A 19,798-nucleotide genomic window follows, 5' to 3' on the forward strand; every position below is an offset into this window, starting at 1 on the left:
TTTGTTATTTTGTTCTTATGTTTATCTGTGATTATGATTACATGCCAAGGGACCGCTGATGAAAACTAGCCATTGGCTAAATTCGGTACAATGCATGAAATGGAAACATTTATGTTAAAATTGTACATGGTCCCTTTTCAAATAAAGTTTAATAATAATAATTCCTTGGCTGGGATCGTGTAGAGCCCTTTGAAGCTGCATTGAAACTGCATTTTTAACCTTCAAACCGTTGAGCACCACTGAAGTCCACTATATGGAGAAAAATACTGGAATGTTTTCCTCAAAAACCTTAAAGGGTTAGTTCACCCAAAAGTGAAAATTCTGTCATTAATTACTCACCCTCGTGTTGATCGAAACCCATTAGACCTTCGTTCATCTTCGGAACACAATTTAAGATCGTTTTAATGAAATCTGAGGGCTCTCTGACCCTTCCATAGACAGCAAGGAAACTACCACGTTCAAGGTCCAGAAAAGGCGCTGCCACACGCTCGCGTCATGATACTGTCGTGAACGTGCATCCACAAATGACGCAGTAGAGACGAAAATGTGGAATAAAGTTGTTAGTTTTGTTTTCTTTGCACGAAAAAGTATTCTCGTAGCTTCGTAACTTTACAGTTGAACCACTGATGTCACACAGACTACTTTGTCGATCATCTTGGTACTTTTCTAGACCTTGAACGTGGTAGTTACCTTGCTGTCTATGGGAGGGTCAGAGAGCCCTCAGATTTCATCAAAAATATCTTAAATTTTGTTCCGAAGATGAACGAAGGTCTTACGGGTTTCGAACAACACAAGGGTGAGTAATTAACGACAGAATTTTAATTTTTGGATGAACTAACCCTTTAAATTTGTGACTGAAGAAAGAGAGACATGAACATCTTGGATTTAGTTGTGTGTGTTGTGTTCGCTCCGCGCAGCTTGTAGGTCTCCGTCTAACAGCAATATCTGTTCGCTCGCAATTATCTAGAAATGTGTCGATGAATAGTGAATGTTTGTCATTGTTATTACGTGGAGTTCTGATAAGGAATAGAGCAATACGTTGGTGTACAAACTGCAGTGCTTGATCAATACGTTTCTGCATTGGGCTAACGCATATATCATGGCTGTTTGGGTGTTTACCACCGAGCTGTGGGTTAGTAATGGTGATGGGCGTTCCGTTATTGACATGCACTGCACGCAGTAGACCAATCACAACAGACTGGGTCATCATCAGACCAATCACAACAGACTGGGTCATCATCAGACCAATCACCGCAGTTTAGCATCACGCAAAGGAGGGGTTTGGAAAAATGAATCGTTGAGCGAACCGTTTGAGAGTCGTTGAGCAAAAAAGGAAAAATTAAATGGATATTATAAGACAATGAAAGTGTTTTTTAACCTTGCATGCATGTCAACCTGTTGTTGGGGACTCCCAAAACCAAAATATGAACCTTTCATAACCCATAATAGGGGAACTTTAAGATAAAAAGTTTTGCCACCAGATTTAAAGAGATACTTCTCCCAAAAATGAAAATTGTCATTTACTCACCTTCATGTCGTTCCAAACCTGTTTCAGTTTCAAATCAGTTTCTTTCTTATGCTGAACAAAAAAGAAGATATTTTGAAGAATGCTGGTAATTAAACAGTTGATGGTCCCTATTGACTTGCATAGTATTTTTTTCCCCTACTACGGAAGTCAATGGGGACCAACAACGGTTTGGTTTATCAAAATATCTTCTTTTGTGTTCAGGTTTGGAATGACATGATCTCTTTAAGAGTATATTTTGCCATTTCTTTTGAAAATTAAACCTACAAGACAAATAGGATGTAGAAGAAATCACTATGAAATTTCTATGAAGACTAGCACTTTAAACTTTTTTTTGTTGTAGTTGCAGGAGAAGTTGATAAGTTCACAAGGAAACCACTCATTCCACTTCCACTTATTTTAGAAAAAATAAGGTAACAGAGCTTAGTCAAAATTTGAGATACAAAGTTTGGGTGCAGCATTTTTTTTAAAAGGATACCTTTCTTCAGCAAGGACACACTAAGTGGAGCAAAAGTGACCGTAAAACATTTATAATGTTACAAAATATTTTTAAATAGTTTTTGTTCTTCTGAAATTTCAAAAATCCTGGAAAAATGTATTATGGTTTCCACAAAAATATTAAGCAGCTCAAGAGTTAAAGAAAAAAAAAAAAAAAGTTTGAGCAACAAATCCGCATGATCTCTTTTCAAGCTGCTGAAAATTCAGCTTTTCCATCAGAAATTAATTACATTTTTAAATATATTAAAACCGGAAAGATTTTTAAAATTGTAATATTTCACAATTTTACAGTTTTTACTGTATTTGATCAAATAAATGCAGCCTTCATCTTGAGACTTCTTTTAAAAACAAAAATGTACATCTGAATGGTAGTATAAGTTGCAATTACCTTTAACTTAAAAAATGTATGTGCTGTACATTAATAAAAAAGGCACTGATGAATTTGAACAATCCAAAGAGATTTAATTTTTCCAAAGGTGTTAAAAATCAGGTATATAACACGTGACAGCAGCCAATGTAAAATAATTCTGTAAACAGTTAAACAGCTTGCTATACAGCATTCCCTTTCATCCAATTACATGGAAAGCTTAAACACGGTTACCGACATGTCACTTGTTGGGAATGTTTGCCAACAACTCGGCGTTAGAAAAAGGGCAACAACTTCACAGTAGCAACTGAAACATTATTGACACCAGAAACACAAAGGAGAGTTGAAACTGAACATACACTGCTTACATACAACAATATCATGTTATGTCAAGTTTTTGGGTTGCAAAGAATAATTCAAGACTTTTGACTGCTTCGCTGCTCATCAATTCAAAGCATATTCACATTTTTGAATGAATTCAGTTCTCAGGTGAAAATTAAAACATTAATACCATCAATAATCAGTCCTCCACTTTCAACCATCCTTTCTTATAGTCTAAGAGCAGCTCAAGATAGTACTGCCACTCGGGCTCACTATCATATTTGACCTCGAACACAGTTTTCAGTGGGTCTGTATGTGGCTCATGGATGCGCAGCACCACTCCTCTGTACCACACTTCTGTTTTGTCGTTTTCCTCATACAAATGCCGAATCCTCTTTCCCACCAGGTCAGGATATCTGCTCTCCATGGCCAGACGGGCAGACTGCACAGCGGAGCGCAGCACCCATCTGCGTCTGTGTTTTTTGGAGAGGAACGGATGGCTTTGAGAATACGAACTGAAGGAAAACTCCCTGTCCGTGCGGCGTCCTTTGTGCCGGGATGATTTGTGTTTCTTTTTTCTGTAATAGTCGCTGTCTGTGCGCCTGAACCTTGCCGGAACTTCCAAAGAATCTGTGACCTTCTGGTAGCGGGTGACTCTACCCCCATGACCCTTATTGTAGAAGACCTTCCTCAGCTTGAGGACCATGCTGGAGGGCCCTTTAGACAAGCCCTGAGATTCTGCTGAGCTGGATCTGCGGCTCTGAAAAGACATCAATGACGTGCTTTCCGTCTCTTCATCGGTGCTATCAGAGGAGAAGTCATCAGAGGTCAAAGGTCGCCCCCAGGCAGAGTTCTCAGGCTCTTCTTGGGTTTCATCTTCGATCTTTACCTCCACATGTGGTCCACTGTCATTGGAAGTCACAGGAGACACTTCCCATTCATCTCTCTCTAAGGAACTGACGACGCTCCACCTCGCCGGTTCCTCAGTGAACTCATCCTCTTGTGATGATGAACTGGTCTCCTCTAAAAATGTCCTCTTGGAGGAAATCTTTACTCTGCCTTTCTCTTTCTTTTTCTTTCTCTTCAGGCAAAATTGTTTTTCCAGCTTGTCCACACATGTGGTTTCTGGTGTGAGCGGTCTGGAGGACTCGAGGTAGAATTCTTCAGCGCCATTCACACGACCGGCTGATTCATCGGAGCTGTCCGTGTTCTCGCTCTTGAACGTTAAGCTGGTTTCTACTCCTGTAGAAAGAAGAGAATTGGAATTTAGTATCAGCATTTCTTGACCGATAAGTATTAAAGCTAGATTACAATTAAAGAACAATTCGTTATTATTATTAACCAGACTTAGAATGGATTAATGTTGACTAAAGCAGAATAGGGATAGTTTATCATAAAAGTTATAATTTACTCAGCCTCATGTTATTCCAAAACGATATGCCTTTCTTTCTTCAACATATACACTAAATAAACAGAAATATTATATATTATCTTTAAATATTCCAATATTCTTCAAAATATATTTTTGGTCATACAGGTTTGGAAGGACATAAAGGTGCGTAAATAACAGAATTGTAATTTCTGGGTGAACTATAAGCATATTTAAAGATTGCATAGAATGATCATTTATTCAGCTGAATGATCTTATGAATGTCTAATGAAATCAATCAATCAAAAATAGAATTACTCAAACAATGCAATCACAATTTCAATGCTAGCATAAGGCATGCTTTTAAAAATAATAGCAAATATTGAATCTCTTCAGACCACTTTCATGGACCATGGCGGTTTTTGTTTTATTTGTTTTGGAGCTCAACAGAAAAAGGCAGCCAGGATAATATATTTTGTGTTTCATAAAACATCACAGCCTGAATAAATGATTAAATAAATGTCTTTTTTTGGGGGGTCAATTAATTAGATTTTTGGCTGCTGTCTGAATTTTGAAAATGTTACAGAGTAAAATGTTAACATTTAAAAAAAAGCGTCTAAAGATCCTGTTTCCAGTGTGAACGCAACCTTATGATACCTCCAAATGCTTTTAGAAACATTTGTGTGGTAACATGACAGTAGCATCAATAAAATGTGATTGAACTGGTTACTAATAATAGAAGAGATATTACCTAACCATGCCAATAAGAACAACAGACCATTTGATGAAACATAATAGGCGATAGAGCAATTTTCAGGAGTGTCAGAAGTTATTTAAAAAGTGATAGAACACTGCAGAAAGAGCTGGAAACAAAGAAAAAGAAAATAATAAGGATGTCTTAAGAAAATAAATCTGCTGCACCTTTAACGAAGTGTGAGTTAACAAAGTTAAATGTTCAAAAGAAAAAATAAATTAATTAATTGAGTGCCGTAACTGATGACAGACAGCTGTCAAAATCTGGAGGACTGTAAATGGCACTACAGGTGAGAAATGCAACACCAGAGCATATGGCAACTCCTTCCATCCTCCACCCGCCTGAGCACACCTCCAAAAGCACACTAACTTCCTTCCCTGAAATGTATGCGCCTGAAACTGAAATATATCCAAAAGCATATCACTGTTCCGTTCCAGACAATATCTGATCAGAAACACACCTGCAACAAAACTGCACCAACAAGGAACTGTGACTGCATGAGCAGCTCAAAGATTTACAAAGCCCTCTCTACAACAGTCAACAAAATCTATTTGTGATTGGAGAAGGAGTTTTGGGGACAAGGTAATAAGAAGGTACCTGGGCATTTTTTGGACACCATCTGTAGCAGTGGAATCTGCAAAAACAAATGTGTATCAAATCAAAAAAAGTATGACAAAAGTATGAAAAACAAAGCAAAAAAAAAAACAAAACAAAACATGAACATTAAGACTACAGGTATGCACCATGTATGTATGGCTGATCTTAATAGAAAAAGTAATTCAAATAAACATACAATATCAAAATAATTAAAATAACTGGCCTTCCAAAATCAAATAGGCTTTTATATTAAATAATATGAAATGTATAACTTTTAACATATATATATAGGCTAAACATACACAATTCTTTTTGGGATCTAAGACTAAACCTTAATATTAGGGACTGTATAACATTAAGTTTTCTATCTAAAGAATAAGATCTCAGCCAGAATATGTTGTACAATATCCATGTTGTACTAAAATCCAACAGATAACACAATAGTTCTGCTTACTTTAGAAATGTGGAACTGAAAATTAAGATTACTAAAATTATAACACAAAGTTTCAGTATACACATTCATCCTTCTAAGTACTATGAAAGTTATTATGCTATTTAACCCCAAACGCACTCAAGTAATGCATTTGTGAACATGGAAAATAATAACCTTGTAAAATGTCTTCTGTCCTTGTGACTGCTTATTTTAAAAGAAACCACTTACAAAAAAATGGAACCACAAGTCTGATACTTGTGAGTGTTTTCTTGAAATGAATATGCCACAGTAATGTTTCAAGCAACAAAGATAAAAGTACCATCATCACCATAGTACAAGTCAGGCCCAAAAATAAGCAATTATTTAATAAATAAATTGTATTAGGGGTGCCAAAATGTTTTATTAAGAATGCAACAATATAAAAATACTACTACTAGATACTAAATAATATTTCACATAATTTTTCATGTTATGGCCAACAATTGATACATGGTTGATATTACCATTCTGTACTATTTTGTCTATATTTAAACTATTTTAAAAACTAAAATCAATTATTTTAAATGCTACAGGAGAATTTAGCACCACAACAGTATAATTTACAATATGAAAAATTCCTAAAGAGTACATGTAACAGTGTGATTACATTTGATTGATTAACTTCAGGTTAATGTTAGTTAGTGACAAAGATAATCTAAATGTAAAAACGGGAACTAGTTTTTTCCATTTAATTATCTAGTTCAATATCATGATATCGACTAATTACATTACATTAAATAAATAAAAAATCTCTGATATCGGCCATTAACTAATACAATACAAATATCAAGTTAAAATTTTCACACAGCAGTTCAACACTTATCGAGTACTATGCTAATAATAATCAATCACCCAGCACTCACCAAGGAACTTGCAGACATTGGCATGGTAGAGAAGGTTAAGGACATCAGGGTATATATCTGGCAGTTGTTTAAGGGACAGAAGTCTTCTTAGTTTGGAAGAGAAGGCCTTTCTGTGGAGCTGAGTCAGCTGCCTCTCCTCTGTGAGGGTGGTGGGCCTGAGCTCCACCCGATGCTCCTGCAGGACCTGGTCTATGAATGCGCCTTGAACCTGAGGAAACAGCACTTCTTTGACCACCAACATGGGAACGAACACCGCACCGGCCCTCATGACATGAGGAAAGGGACATTCGCGGCTTTCAACATACTTTTGAAGTTGGAAGACCACCTTTTTAAGAGCCACCTCCATCTCATCACCTTTTAGCCATACTTCCCTCATTTTCAAGCCCAAGAGACAAGACACCTTCTGATCTTTGCCTGATTCTCGAAGGTCCAGTCTGCATAACCAGTCCCTGAGCTCCTGACATGGGGTTCGATTAACGCAGCAGTATAGGAGTCTACAGAGAGACTGATGAAGCTCCATAAACTGATGACGGGCATGTTTGCTGCTACTTATAATTGGCTTGGCCTCCAGTGGAGACTGAGGAACCTGAACAGGTTGGGTTACTGGAGCTTTCAGGACTTCAGGGATGACTATTTTAAAATTGGCCAATTTCAGGCAATGAGGTGGGATTTTAGTGAGGGAGAATTTAGTCAACGGAGGAGGCAATGGAGGTGTTGAGGGCAACGTAGGAACTGGAAAGTAGTTCATGTTGTCTTTCACAGCAATCTCAGACTTGCATGTGGCTAAAGATTCAGACTTTTCTACTAAGAAAGGATTGCTTTCTTCTTCAAAGTCACTCTTTACTACAACATGACAAGGAAGAGAGTCAGATGTACTCGTGTCTGGCTCCCCTTGCTCTTCTTTGACCTCAGAACTGTCCGCCTGATGATTCATCTCCTCAGCAATGCTTAGTTTCATTTCCGACTGACAAGCCGCTTCATCTGGATCCAATTTTTCTTTTTTGATCTTTACAGTCTCTGGCATTTCAACTGGACCGTCACTGTTAGCTGGTGACATTTGGGTGTCTTGTTTCAAGCTGAGGTCACTTTCACCTGAATTTGGTTCTAGATCACAGTTTTGAATTTCCGGCTCTTGTTTAAGCAGTGTCACCTCAGGCTGTGGCTTTGAACTTTTTGAATTCCCTCGTGAAGACAACATGCCTGTAGCTTCGAAATAAACTTTATAAGGAGCCAAGCTAAAAACTTTATTAATAACAGGCATGGGTGGGGAGGATGGTGACTGAGGCTCATTATCTGACAACTCATGGGTTGAGTCAATCTTTTGCCTTTTACTGGCCATGTCCGTTTCAAGTTCCTCTCTGGGCCTTTTAGCTAATACATCTTTGTCAGGTGGATCTGAAACACAACGCCTTATCTTAAGTACATCTTCGCGGGACTTTGTGGGAAATTCTTTGGAACTGCCTACAAGAAAGCCAGTTTCAGACATCTCAGAGTATTCAAGGGTAGTGGTGTTATTGAGACGTCTGTAGTGGGCCGGTAAAGGATGGAAAGCCCCCGTGGTTCCAGACTGTTTGGAAAGCTCCCAAGGGGAGTCAGGTGTCTGCACCCTTCGTATGGAGAAATCAAGTGGTCGCTCTGATTGATGCACTGAGAAAGGTGGGTGTGGCCTATCATGCATGGGTGCTTGGTTACTATTAAAATGCACCCTATATGAATGATAAGTAGGGTATTTTGGGATTATCGGATGGTGTGGGGGTACTACAGAGCAGGACGGTGACATCATGTCAGCTTGAGGGGAATGGAACTGACCCATGTGATGATGCTGACCATGCTCATCTGTAATAACATTGGGATCGGCTTGGTAAGCCTCATGGTGACTCTGAGGGTAATAGACAGTGTGACATGGAGGCATTGGTGTGTATTTAGATATGCGAGGATGGTCCTGATATACTTTTGAAGGAACTCCACGGTGTGCCAATGTCCTTGGGTCATAAGTGTGGGGAAGACCCTTGTATATCTGTGGGGGAATTGGGGCACGCTGGCAGTACTCTGGTGTGGAACCAATAAATTGATGTGCAGTGTTGTAAGTATAGCTTGGTTGCATTAAAGAAAGTGACCTCCTGGGTTCGTTTGATCTAATACCATGGTAACTCTCAGTCTTTCCATCTTTTATACCCTCCATGCCATGTTCGAACTGCAAAACCCTCTGTTGCGCAAATGCCTCCTGGCCCTTTTTATGCAGGTAAGCCAGGCGGCTGAAATGAGCAGCCCATTCGTCGTCATATATGCGAGGGGACATCCTTTGTGGTCCATGTTCCACACTGTAGTGCCCTGCGGTGCATCCACGCTCAGTACAGCAGGGGCTATGACCATATACCGGTTTTGGAATAGCCAACCCAACACAGCTTTCTGCATCTGACCCTCCAGTGTGACCCTTGGGAACTGCCACTGGAGAGATGACTCCAGCCACCCTGGGACTGTGCTGTCTGGGACTGCTAGCATAATAGGCCAACCTTTGCTTGGCTGCCAACTCTTGCTGTACAGCACAGCGTCCACCACCAGCATCTACAGGGAAGGACACTTTATCAGGCCTGTAAACGGTTGGAACTGGAATTGAACCCTCGGTGGCCGATAAGTGAATCCCCGGGCTCGGCCCATTTCTCACGCAGGTTTTTGAAGGGCCCCATGGAGAAGGAAAGTCAAGTGTGTCTTGTCCACCAAGAGTGTATGGGAAATAAGCTCTGCTGATTGGCAGAGCTTTGTCATGGGAATAGTGTGGTAGGCTGTCAGCTTTAGGGAGCCCCGTGGGGGCTACAGTGCCCATGGCACCTTCCATATTACTTTGAACTAGAGGGTCGATGCAGCTCCGTCCCTGCTTACTGCTCATCTTGGACTCCCGACTCTGGCTTGACCCAGCTAAATCAGAGCTATACAAGAAAATAGGAACAAAACAGTTCTTGAGTGTATATGTTAAGGTTATTAGAGTTATCAATGCTGTACAATCATTTGAATGAAATATTAATACAAACAGTCACTCAGCTTCACCTCTGTGGTTTATTTATCTACTTGACAATACCTTCCTTTCTGTGGTTTTGTCAAAACACAGTCACCTGACTTTACAGTTCTTTATTGTATTTCCACAAATATCATGTGACAGGTTCCTTCAAACCTTAGAAAGAAATGTGTGAGCGGTAACCACAACAAGAAAAAAGCTGGCACTTTTCTGCTTCACAACAGGGGGTGCACCTTACTTCCTTTGTTTGCAAGAGCATCTTGCAGTTTGGCAAAATACAGTTAATCAGATCAAGTTAATCAGGTGTGAATATGTACAAATGTTCCAACTGTCACATGCATTTTGAATTCAGGTAGGACAGAGGAAAATACTAAAAAAAATATAATATGTATATAATTTATTATACACACACACTCACATATGTTTAATCTTTTTTTTCCCCATCAACAACTCTTACTGGACTTTTACTATTAACAATATGGTATTGTATTTCAGTTATGCTTTTTGATATACATTTGTACGTATCTTAAAGTTTTCTTTACACATCTTTGTATTTTTACAAATAGAAAAAGTTATATAAGATGAAACACTTATTAATTGTACATTTTTATAAAACTCAATCTATACACCATTTTAAAGGTGTTCACATAGAGGAGAGGTGTACTCATTCCCTCCAGTGATGTTCCCTAATGAGCAAAGAGCATAATGATGCTCACAGGAGGGCAACACTAGGCATGTCAGTGGCAGTGAAGGTGGATTTAAGTGGTTTATCAGTGGTGAAGACAGCCAGTCCCCAGATGAGGCGACCCAGAGGTATAAAAGTGATGAAACAACCCCCAACATCTTTCAGCATACTGTGGGCTGCGTGTCAAAACCTAATAACCTGCCTTCCTAGTCAGCAGCATCATAGACGCATGGGACATTTGGAACGCGCCCAAAATGCCCAAATATGCTGCACGTGCCTATGATGCCATTTCAACACAGAAGCGTCATGTCTGTTAAAAAACCAAAACTTCCTAACAGTTATCAAAAGTATACATTAACATTATACAGCGTGACGCACACATCGTTATTACACGATTATAAATTGAGGACAATACTCTATTGTGCGCGCGAAGCGAACATGCAAATTCACTAATGCAAATCTGCGTTAAGAAAGGAGACCATTTGGGGGACGTTTTGAGTATTTTGGTAAACTTCCGTCAACATTAACCTTAGCTAAATATGTTTATAACACTTCTACATACTGTGGTGAAACCAAAGCGACAAAGCCTCCCGAGCACGAGATATCGTAATTCAACATACATTTGAATAAACTATGTAAACAATGTAAAAACTGTTTTTAACATAGTACACAGCTGTTACTGAAACGTGGTACTCCAACGACAAACTTTAAACCCGTGCCAAATACAGTTGTCAACTTTCATCTCGTTTATGTTTTACTAATCATCCCTAAAACAACTTTTGTTTATGCAGGAACACTCACCTCACGCACTGAGATTCCTATCCGACCGCACCAATCCATGACAACTGAAATACCCCAAAGTATAACCCTAACAGTCTGGAAGCGGATGAAGTATTGTAGCAGAGAGTAGAGAGGCATCCTTTAACGCCTCTGCTTATTTTCCGAAAGGTTATTTCAGACTGCCAGTCGAAGTATGTCGGTGGCAGCACGTCTAGCCAATAGGGGGGGGGGGCTACAATTGAAAAGAGGGCGGGGCTTCAACGCACAGGCGGCAGCAGTTAAACCAAGCGTGAGATGTCCATTCGTTACATGAACATGAAACATTTTAACTTAAACGAATAACGTTTTCATCCGTATGGTACAGTATAGTATATTTTATTATGTAGAAAAGCCTGGAAACAGCATGAATGAAATCAGGAAATTGGTCTCATTTAGTCTTCAGGCCTCTATGATTTATAGCCTACTGCATGTTTCACTTCAGCAACTTTACTGCACCAGTCACCAAGTAGTACAATGATTTAAGTGAAGCACCCAACTGCAGATTGTTTATACAGGTTGAAAAGAGATTTGGAAGTGTGTTTGTTAGATGATCTGCAGGAATCTCAGTTTTGTTGTTTTAACCAATAAAGTCTGACTTGGCTTCTAGAGATTCTTTTGAAAAAGAAAGATTTTCTTCACAAGTTGCACTTGCACTGAATAAAAGAAGCAGAGTTTTAGACAACATAGCCTAAATAATTTGATATTACAGAAAGTTAGCGGGTACTGAGGGGCCCCAACATCTGTGAAAAAAGTCTTCTGTTTTTCATTATATTAATTCAATCAGCATTTTTTCAGAACGGATCATATGATCGGCAAAACAAATTGAGTGCAAAGTGCAAATTTTAACTGGAAAATGAGCATTAATTTTTCAGAATGTCTTGGTATTCAGTGTCACACTTGGTTTTAACTCAACTCAACCTGATGACGATGTTCTCCAGCATGATTTGAGAATGATCCAAAGAGCATCTTGTGCTTCACTATATGCAAAAACATCTCACTGTCTGTACAAAGAAGTTCACATGATCAGTGTCATAAGTTTGAACTGAAAAATGCAGAATATTATTTTCTTCTTGATTTATTTGAATTTAATTAAAAAAAATTAAAATAATACAAAAATATATTAAAAAAAATATATTTGTTTTACATTATTTGAAATCCCAAATCTATCTTCCAGTTTTAAATAATAATAATAATAAAACAAATCTCTGATTGCTGTAGGCTAGATTTCTTGCTACACTGAGAAATATTGAAAAAGCGCTGCAGATTGATTGCAGAAGTTCACATGATCAGTGTCATAAGTTTGAACTGAAAAATGCAGAATATTATTTCTTCTTGATTTATTTGAATTTAATAAAAAAAAATTAAAATAATACAAAAATATATATAAAAAAATATTTGTTTTACATTATTTGAAATCCCAAATCTATCTTCCAGTTTTAAATAATAATAATAAAACAAATCTCTGATTGCTGTAGGCTAGATTTCTTGCTACACTGAGAAATATTGAAAAACCGCTGCAGATTGATTGCTAGTAGTGCTGTCAAAAGATTAATCGCGATTAATCGCATCCAAAATAAAAAAAATTGTTTACATAATATATGTGTGTACTGTGTTTATTTATTATGTATATATAAACACACTCATTCAGTATATATTTTGAAAATATTTACATGTATATACAGTTATATATTTATATTATTATATTTTATATTATATAAAAATATATTTAATTAATATATAAACATAACATATTTTTCTTAAATATATGCATGCATGTGTTTGTATTTATCTATACATAATATACACAGTACACACTCATATATTATGTAAACAAAAACTTATTTGGGATGCGATTAATCTCGATTAATCGTTTGACAGCACTACTATTTAGTGATTTACAGTCACTACAATGGTGTAAATTAACATTGGTTTAACAGGAAAAAGTGTACTAATTTAAAAAAGTAGTTACTGCTATGAAACAGTGCCTTAACAAACATGAGCTACAAACATATCCTGTGGGCCTATATGTGGTTTGTGATGCTTGAAAAGCCCATTCACCCATCTCTGTGTGGAAATATCACCAACTGTCAGTTTTTGAGCTGACATGAAAATCTCATGATAGCAAAACCTTGCCTTGGTTGCTCAGCTGAAAAAGGAAATGTACTTAGACAAACTGGACTCCTTTGTCAAGCTTCTCCAAGCCATTATGTCACTCATGGAGGAGTCAAAGTACCAGTCAGTATACTTGGGATTGACATAGAAACTCACCAACACCTTTGACCATCACGTTTTGTCGTCTCTTCTTTGCAAAATAATATCGAAAACACAGAGTTCCAGAAATAACTTTATTTCAACACTTATTTTCACGATTGACACTTTTTTCAACAACAGATGCAGAAACTGAACTTGTGTGACATGAGAGTTTGTGTGACAAATGTAGTGAAATGCCAAATCAGACTTTATTTGTTGAGAAAACAAAGCTGTGATGCCTGCAGAACATTGAACCATCACACTTGCACACTACATACAGTTTTCAACTACAGCTCTCATTACAGGTGCTTTCCTCATTTTTTCTTCTTAGCATCTCCCCAGTTGATCTTAATCACGTTAGACACCATATTGAATTTTGCATCGTAGTACTGTCATGAACACGTGTCGAATTCTGACACGGAAGAGAAGAAATTGTTGAATAAAGTCATTATTTTTGCTTTCTTTGCGCACAAAAAGTATTCTCGTAGCTTCATAAAACGAAGGTCGAACCACTGATGTCACTATTTAAAAAAAACTTACTACGTTTCTGGCCTTGAACATGGTATTTGCAGGGCCAGAAAGCTCTCAGATTTCATCAAAAAATATCTTAATTTGTGTTCCGAAGATGAACAAAGGTCTTACGAGTTTGGAACGACACGAGTCGATGAAGGGGTGTGTTTGTTTGGATATTCCATTCCGTTTAAGGCAGCAGTTTGGTTTATGTAACGTACTACTTGCAAGTTCACTACGCCTCATTAGTCTAACTGGTAATGCAGATATGTTATGCATTAAGTTTATTTACTCTGAGGCTTGTATGGAATGGTGACTAACCTCATGACATTATATCTGATGTTAGATCTGCTCTGCCGGATTTGTGTTTGTTCAATAAACTACTGTTAGTGCAAAAGTCAATATTGAGAAGAAAAGAAAAATGCAGAGGAATACATTAGTAGCAGAACAAAGCAGATGATGCAACACGCTCTAACAGGTCTTTGTGTTTCATCGTAGAAGTGATCTAAAAACACATTTATACTCTTCTGAACACTGGTATCCTTCCACATTTCTGTGTAGAGGAATGTAATACTTTGAGGCTTACTGCTCATGTTTTCCTTCACAAAGTTACTGAGTTGCAACCAGCCCCTTCCTTCACCCCCTGTTAGGACTCATAACAGTGCTGATAGGTAGTTCAAACATTGACGACGGGAATGATAATACTGTTTCAATGTTTACACTGAAGGGTTCTTGCTTATCGGGAAGTTGGTGCAGCTAGAGAAAAAAGGGGAGGTTTATGTTCATCTACAGTCAAACTGATTGGAGTATGAAATTTAATAGTCATTCTTATTAAAAATGCACAAAAGTGTATTATAATAGTGTGTTTGTGTGTGTGCATTGGATAAACCATGTTTTGTATTTAAAAAAAAACATAAAAACAAAGAAATGTTGCGCATTCATCGCTTTAAAAGAACTCGCTATACTCTGCTAAAATGTGGGTATAGGGGAATCCAGAAAATTGTGAAAGTGCATTGTCACATTAATTTTATAATACTGCTGTTGTTTTGTGCTTTGAGCTTGAATTTTTTCTTAAACATATGCTTTAAAATATGTTACACTCTCAGAAATAAAGGTACAATAGCTGTTGCTGGAGTGGAAAGCGGTATGTACTCTTTAGGTACTATGTAACTTTGAGGTACTAATATGCACCTAATAGGGGTAAATAAGGTACAAAGGTTTACCTTCTGAAAGGGTACTGCCCCAGTGATAGCTTTTGTAAAAAAAAAATTCTGAGAGTGTAGCCTTATTTTTGACTTTTGGAAAGTTACAGTTGAATACATTACAATCTAACAAGCATTCTCTCTTAAAGTGACAGATCACACCAAAATGAAACTTCTGTCATCATTTAGTCAAACTCGTGTTTTTACAAACATTTATGACTTTCTTTCTTCTGTGGAACACAATATAAGATACTGAAAAATGTTTTAACTGTTTTATGTCCGTGCAATGAAAGGCAATGAGGTCCAAAGCAGTTTTGACTTTCATTGTAAGGATAATTCTTAAGGGTACAAAATGTTTTCTGAAGAATTATATCATGAATTGCTAATAGGTTTATGCACTTCCAATCCAACTAGATATGTAAGAGATCTGCTGGAAATACTTGATTCTCACGATCCTTCAGAAAGATTCCAGCTATTTAAAAACAGAATTTGACATATTTTAAAAATAAGAATAAGTGTATAAAATGTGACATCTTCAGTGATTGTAAGAGCTGATGGAAGGAACATTCCCTGCCTTTACTCAGTATGTTCCATTACTTCCTTGTGCTTGCAAAGGTCAAGAGCTTTGCTGTCAATATGCGTGCTAGTATCAAATATATTGTATTATCTTTTATAATAAATGGTTAAGGGCAAACATACATGGCCAATAACTTCTGCATCGCTTCCTCTAATTATAGAAACCCTTATGAAAATTTCTCTCTAATCACAGAATGAGGTCTTAAGTATCTGACCCAGATAAGCAAAAGTAAATATTGCTTGGAAGGACAAAGTTGCTTTAATTCATCACCTCACACACATAAATAAGGTACATCAGTTATTCATTTACTTAAACTATCGCACACAACCATTTACTACAGAGCAGACACTTCGACAATAATAGATGAGTACAAATGATTTACATACCCTCTTCAAATTTAAAGGGATAGTTCACTCAGAAAATACATGTCCTGTCATCATTTACTCACCCATGTGTCGTTCCAAACTTGTATGACTTAATTTCTTCTATGGAACACAAAAGAAGATATTCTGAATAACATTTCATCTGTTTTGTTCATATAATAGCAAAAAGAAAACTATCCATTTAAGAAACACAGCTCTAGTTTTACACTATAATATGAGAAAGGACTAATCTAAAGGATTCTTCAAATCAGATTTTTTTCCCCCAAGGAATCTCTGCATTTCAGGTTTGACGCAACACAGATGGCAGAGATAAAGTATTCCAGCTGTCTGTTGTTTATTGAAGCCTGTCGTCTTGCTTGAGCTAATGGTTGGCCATAATAATTGGTACAGGAGGCCAGAACTAGGTCATTTATTATCTGAATCTATATTTCATAATAATTGATATCTGGAGTGAATCAGATTCATGCACACAAAACATTTTTCATCACTACTGTGAAGTAGGTCTATTGTAACTGGTATACATTTTTTTATTAAAAAAAAAAATCTGGAAAGAAAACATGACTGTTGAGAAAAAAATCAAGGAGTTCCAGATGCCAAAATTAGACTTTATTTGTTAAGACAACAAAGACAAGATGCCTGCAAAATATAGTAAGAGAGACTGATTGAGAGTGCTACATGTATAATCATTGGACCAAAAAGTATTGTTTATGAAAAATACACCATATATACTGATGCATGTTTAATCATTGAGTAAATTGTGGACTTACAATATTATATAAGAAGAATACCCCATAAATGATACAGTACATCTGTCAACTGTGTCTAATTTTTTGCCCGTCGAGACTGCATCTACATAGCCTAGACAAGTTGATGTCTTCTGCAAGACCCCCTGTTCCCCAAGGGATGGTCTTTCCTCAGAAGCAGAGTCTCTACAGGATTTCCTACAATGCCTTGTGCTTCCAGTTTCCATGGTGTTATGCATTAATGCCGATCAACAGATGGCACCAGGAGTTCTTTATATATGAGAGAAGATGAAAACAATGCTGCTAGATTATCCAAGTCAGTTCCCAGCTAACAAAAATATGTTCTGAGAATGTTTTGCTAACATTCCCGGTGAGTTATCAAAATGTTATTTCTGAATGTTCTCTGAATGTTCACAACATCATTTTTTCTTCATTATATACAAACGTTATGAAAGTTCCATTTTATCATTTTGCAAACATTATGGGAATGTTACTTTTGAATGATCTCATTTAAACATTTAAAAAAACATTAGACAGATGTATAACTAAAACATTAGAACATGATTAAAGACCAGATACGTTTTGAATGAACATTATTGAAGACAACATTATTATTAACATTATCGGAAAAACAATTGTTTATACCTTTGAGAGAAGCTTTAGCCAAAGTTCTGAGAATATTTTCTATTAGCTAGGTTTTCTCACACCTATACTCTGGCGTTTTGTGTTCTCATTGTTCTAAAGTATTTTGAAGTATTTAGTTTGCCGTTTTATCTGAACAGTCCAAACTGTTCAGGAAGGGAACAATATTCAGAGGGAGAACAAAGGTTGTGAAATAACTATGGTAGATAAAGGAAGCCAAAGCATGAGTGCTTCCAGTTAATGTGATGGTTGTGACCAATTCTGGGGAGGGGGTGGGGTGAGATGAGTTTTTTAATTCTCAAAAAAGTATAACCCTGATGCTCTTCATGTGACCGTTGTAGGAGGTTGTAATATTTGATGCCTCAATCATATTTTCATTTCACTGAAATACAAGCTGTAAGGTGTTTTGCAGTAACACTTAGGAAATATCTTTGAAATAACCATCTCTGGATAACGAAGAAAACAACAGAAAATACTGATAGTTAGGAGATAGCAAAGTTCAATGGTTGCAACTTTCTGCAGGCACATCTTAAAGGAATAGTTCACCCCAAAATGAAAATTTGCTGAAAATGTACTTACCCTCAAGCCATCTAAGATATTGATGAGTTAGTTTTTTCTTCATATTTAGAGAAATGTAACATTAAATCACCACGCTCACTAATAGATCCTCTGAAACAAAATTATCTACATCTTCAATGGCTTGAGGAAGTGAATTTTCATATTTGGGTAAACAATAGTTACTTTCTTCATATAGTAATACATTTTTAACATCAAGTTAAGAATACATTCACATGAGTAAAGTGAGTTGAGTTAATTGAATGCATTATAAATGGTAAATTTATAAATAACATGAACCTAGATTTATAAATGCTGTTAAAAATGGTTCTTAGTTTACGATACCAAACCCATTTAATTCTCAAATGTTTACTGCTGTTGGTTCACAGCTGTACCTTTTTAGCAGCAGCAGCAGCAATCGTGCTAGTTTGCATGTGTTTACTTTAACCCCTGTGATATGTTTAGTATGAGTGATGAAACCGTGCCAGCTCAGGAGCTACAGTAAGGAGCCATGAGTTCACTCAGCTGTAGAGTTACATCAGCCATGTCTGTATTACCTTTAAGCTACCTGGGGAAGAAGCACCAAGGGCCTGTCAGCATCCCCAAAGGACTACAAGCAGGAAATGTGACAAGTGTTTACTCAACCTTAGTGACACCTCCAACATCAAGCAATCTGTTGGGGTACACCTGAGCCCCGTGTGTGCATGTGAGTCCTTTGTGTGTTTAGTTTAAAATCATAAATTAGATTTTCTATGATGATAAAACGTAAGGTACAGGCATGGACAAAAACTGTTAATTATATTACTATAAAACAATTCTTCAAAAAAGTCTTCAAAAGCGGTGGCCGTAATTGCACCAGAATTGTGCAATATTTTAGTTCTTGATGTTTCGCAATATATTTCCCATGTAGTTTCCTGTCACTCCTCCACAAAGTGCGTTTCAGTGAACTGGCCTTGACTAACACAGATCAGTGCCGTCTACAGCCCACATGTAACTAAGAATATTTCACTCTTATTTAGCATGCCAAGAGATAGGAGCCTTCTCCACATTACACTCAGTTGATTTCACTCTTCCAACACCTGCTTGATAAACGTTTCCCCTCCTGCCGGAGAGCCTGTTTTTAAAGTCTAGCTTGGCAGCCAATGACAAGAGGACACCACATCAGACTGGGGACTGTGTGTAAAGCAGCACTGACTACATCTGATGACAACACCTCAGCTGCTTTGCTAAACAAATAAGGATGAACAAGTGTTTTGATTAAATGTGAAAATTTAATGTGTATGTGTATGCATCATCTCCCATGATGGCTGTTTGACTGACCCAACAGCTACTGATTCTTTCATATGATGTGATTTAGCATGTTTAGCAAGTTCATTTCTATATTTTGACTTCAAACCATCTATTGAAAAAAAAGAAAAATTATTTGTCATATTTTGACTTTCCTAAATGGTGGGATATGTTAAGGTGTACATTGTCGCAATGGAAATTTTTTTTATTAAATAGCCTATTTTCCACGAAATATAAAAAGAACCACAAATTTAAACATTAAATTATTAATCTAATAGCACGTAAATCATGAAAATATTGCACGAGCTGACCAATACCCTATTTTAATTATTCAATTTTATAAAAAGTTGTTATATATATATATAT

At 37.0% G+C, this 19,798-nt stretch overlaps 1 protein-coding gene across 1 annotated transcript; it reads right to left on the bottom strand.

The window, feature by feature from the left end:
• Window positions 1-2,402: 2,402 nt before the first annotated feature.
• LOC107549607 (uncharacterized) lies at window positions 2,403-10,632 on the bottom strand. Its single transcript, XM_016230756.1, has 3 exons — window positions 10,496-10,632; window positions 6,767-9,693; window positions 2,403-3,953 (listed from the first exon to the last, which is right to left on the bottom strand). The coding sequence occupies exons 1-3, from the start codon at window positions 10,630-10,632 to the stop codon at window positions 2,911-2,913; spliced, it is 4,107 nt and encodes a 1,368-aa protein (XP_016086242.1). The 3' UTR covers window positions 2,403-2,910.
• Between the last annotated feature and the right edge of the window lie 9,166 nt (window positions 10,633-19,798).

The sequence above is a fragment of the Sinocyclocheilus grahami genome, unplaced genomic scaffold (genome assembly GCF_001515645.1).
Source record: "Sinocyclocheilus grahami isolate Dianchi unplaced genomic scaffold, SAMN03320097.WGS_v1.1 scaffold377.1, whole genome shotgun sequence".
NCBI classification, from domain to species: domain Eukaryota; kingdom Metazoa; phylum Chordata; class Actinopteri; order Cypriniformes; family Cyprinidae; genus Sinocyclocheilus; species Sinocyclocheilus grahami.

Bases quoted from the DNA above. Each gene is read 5' to 3' on its own strand.
- LOC107549607 (XM_016230756.1), bottom strand. From the start codon at position 10,632: ATGCTGAAAGATGTTGGGGGTTGTTTCATCACTTTTATACCTCTGGGT. The intron at 9,694-10,495 runs GTGAGCATCATT...TTTCTTGTATAG, and splicing joins ATGCCTAGTGTTGCCCTCCT to CTCTGATTTAGCTGGGTCAA. The intron at 3,954-6,766 runs GTGAGTGCTGGG...TTCTTTCTACAG, and splicing joins CAATGTCTGCAAGTTCCTTG to GAGTAGAAACCAGCTTAACG.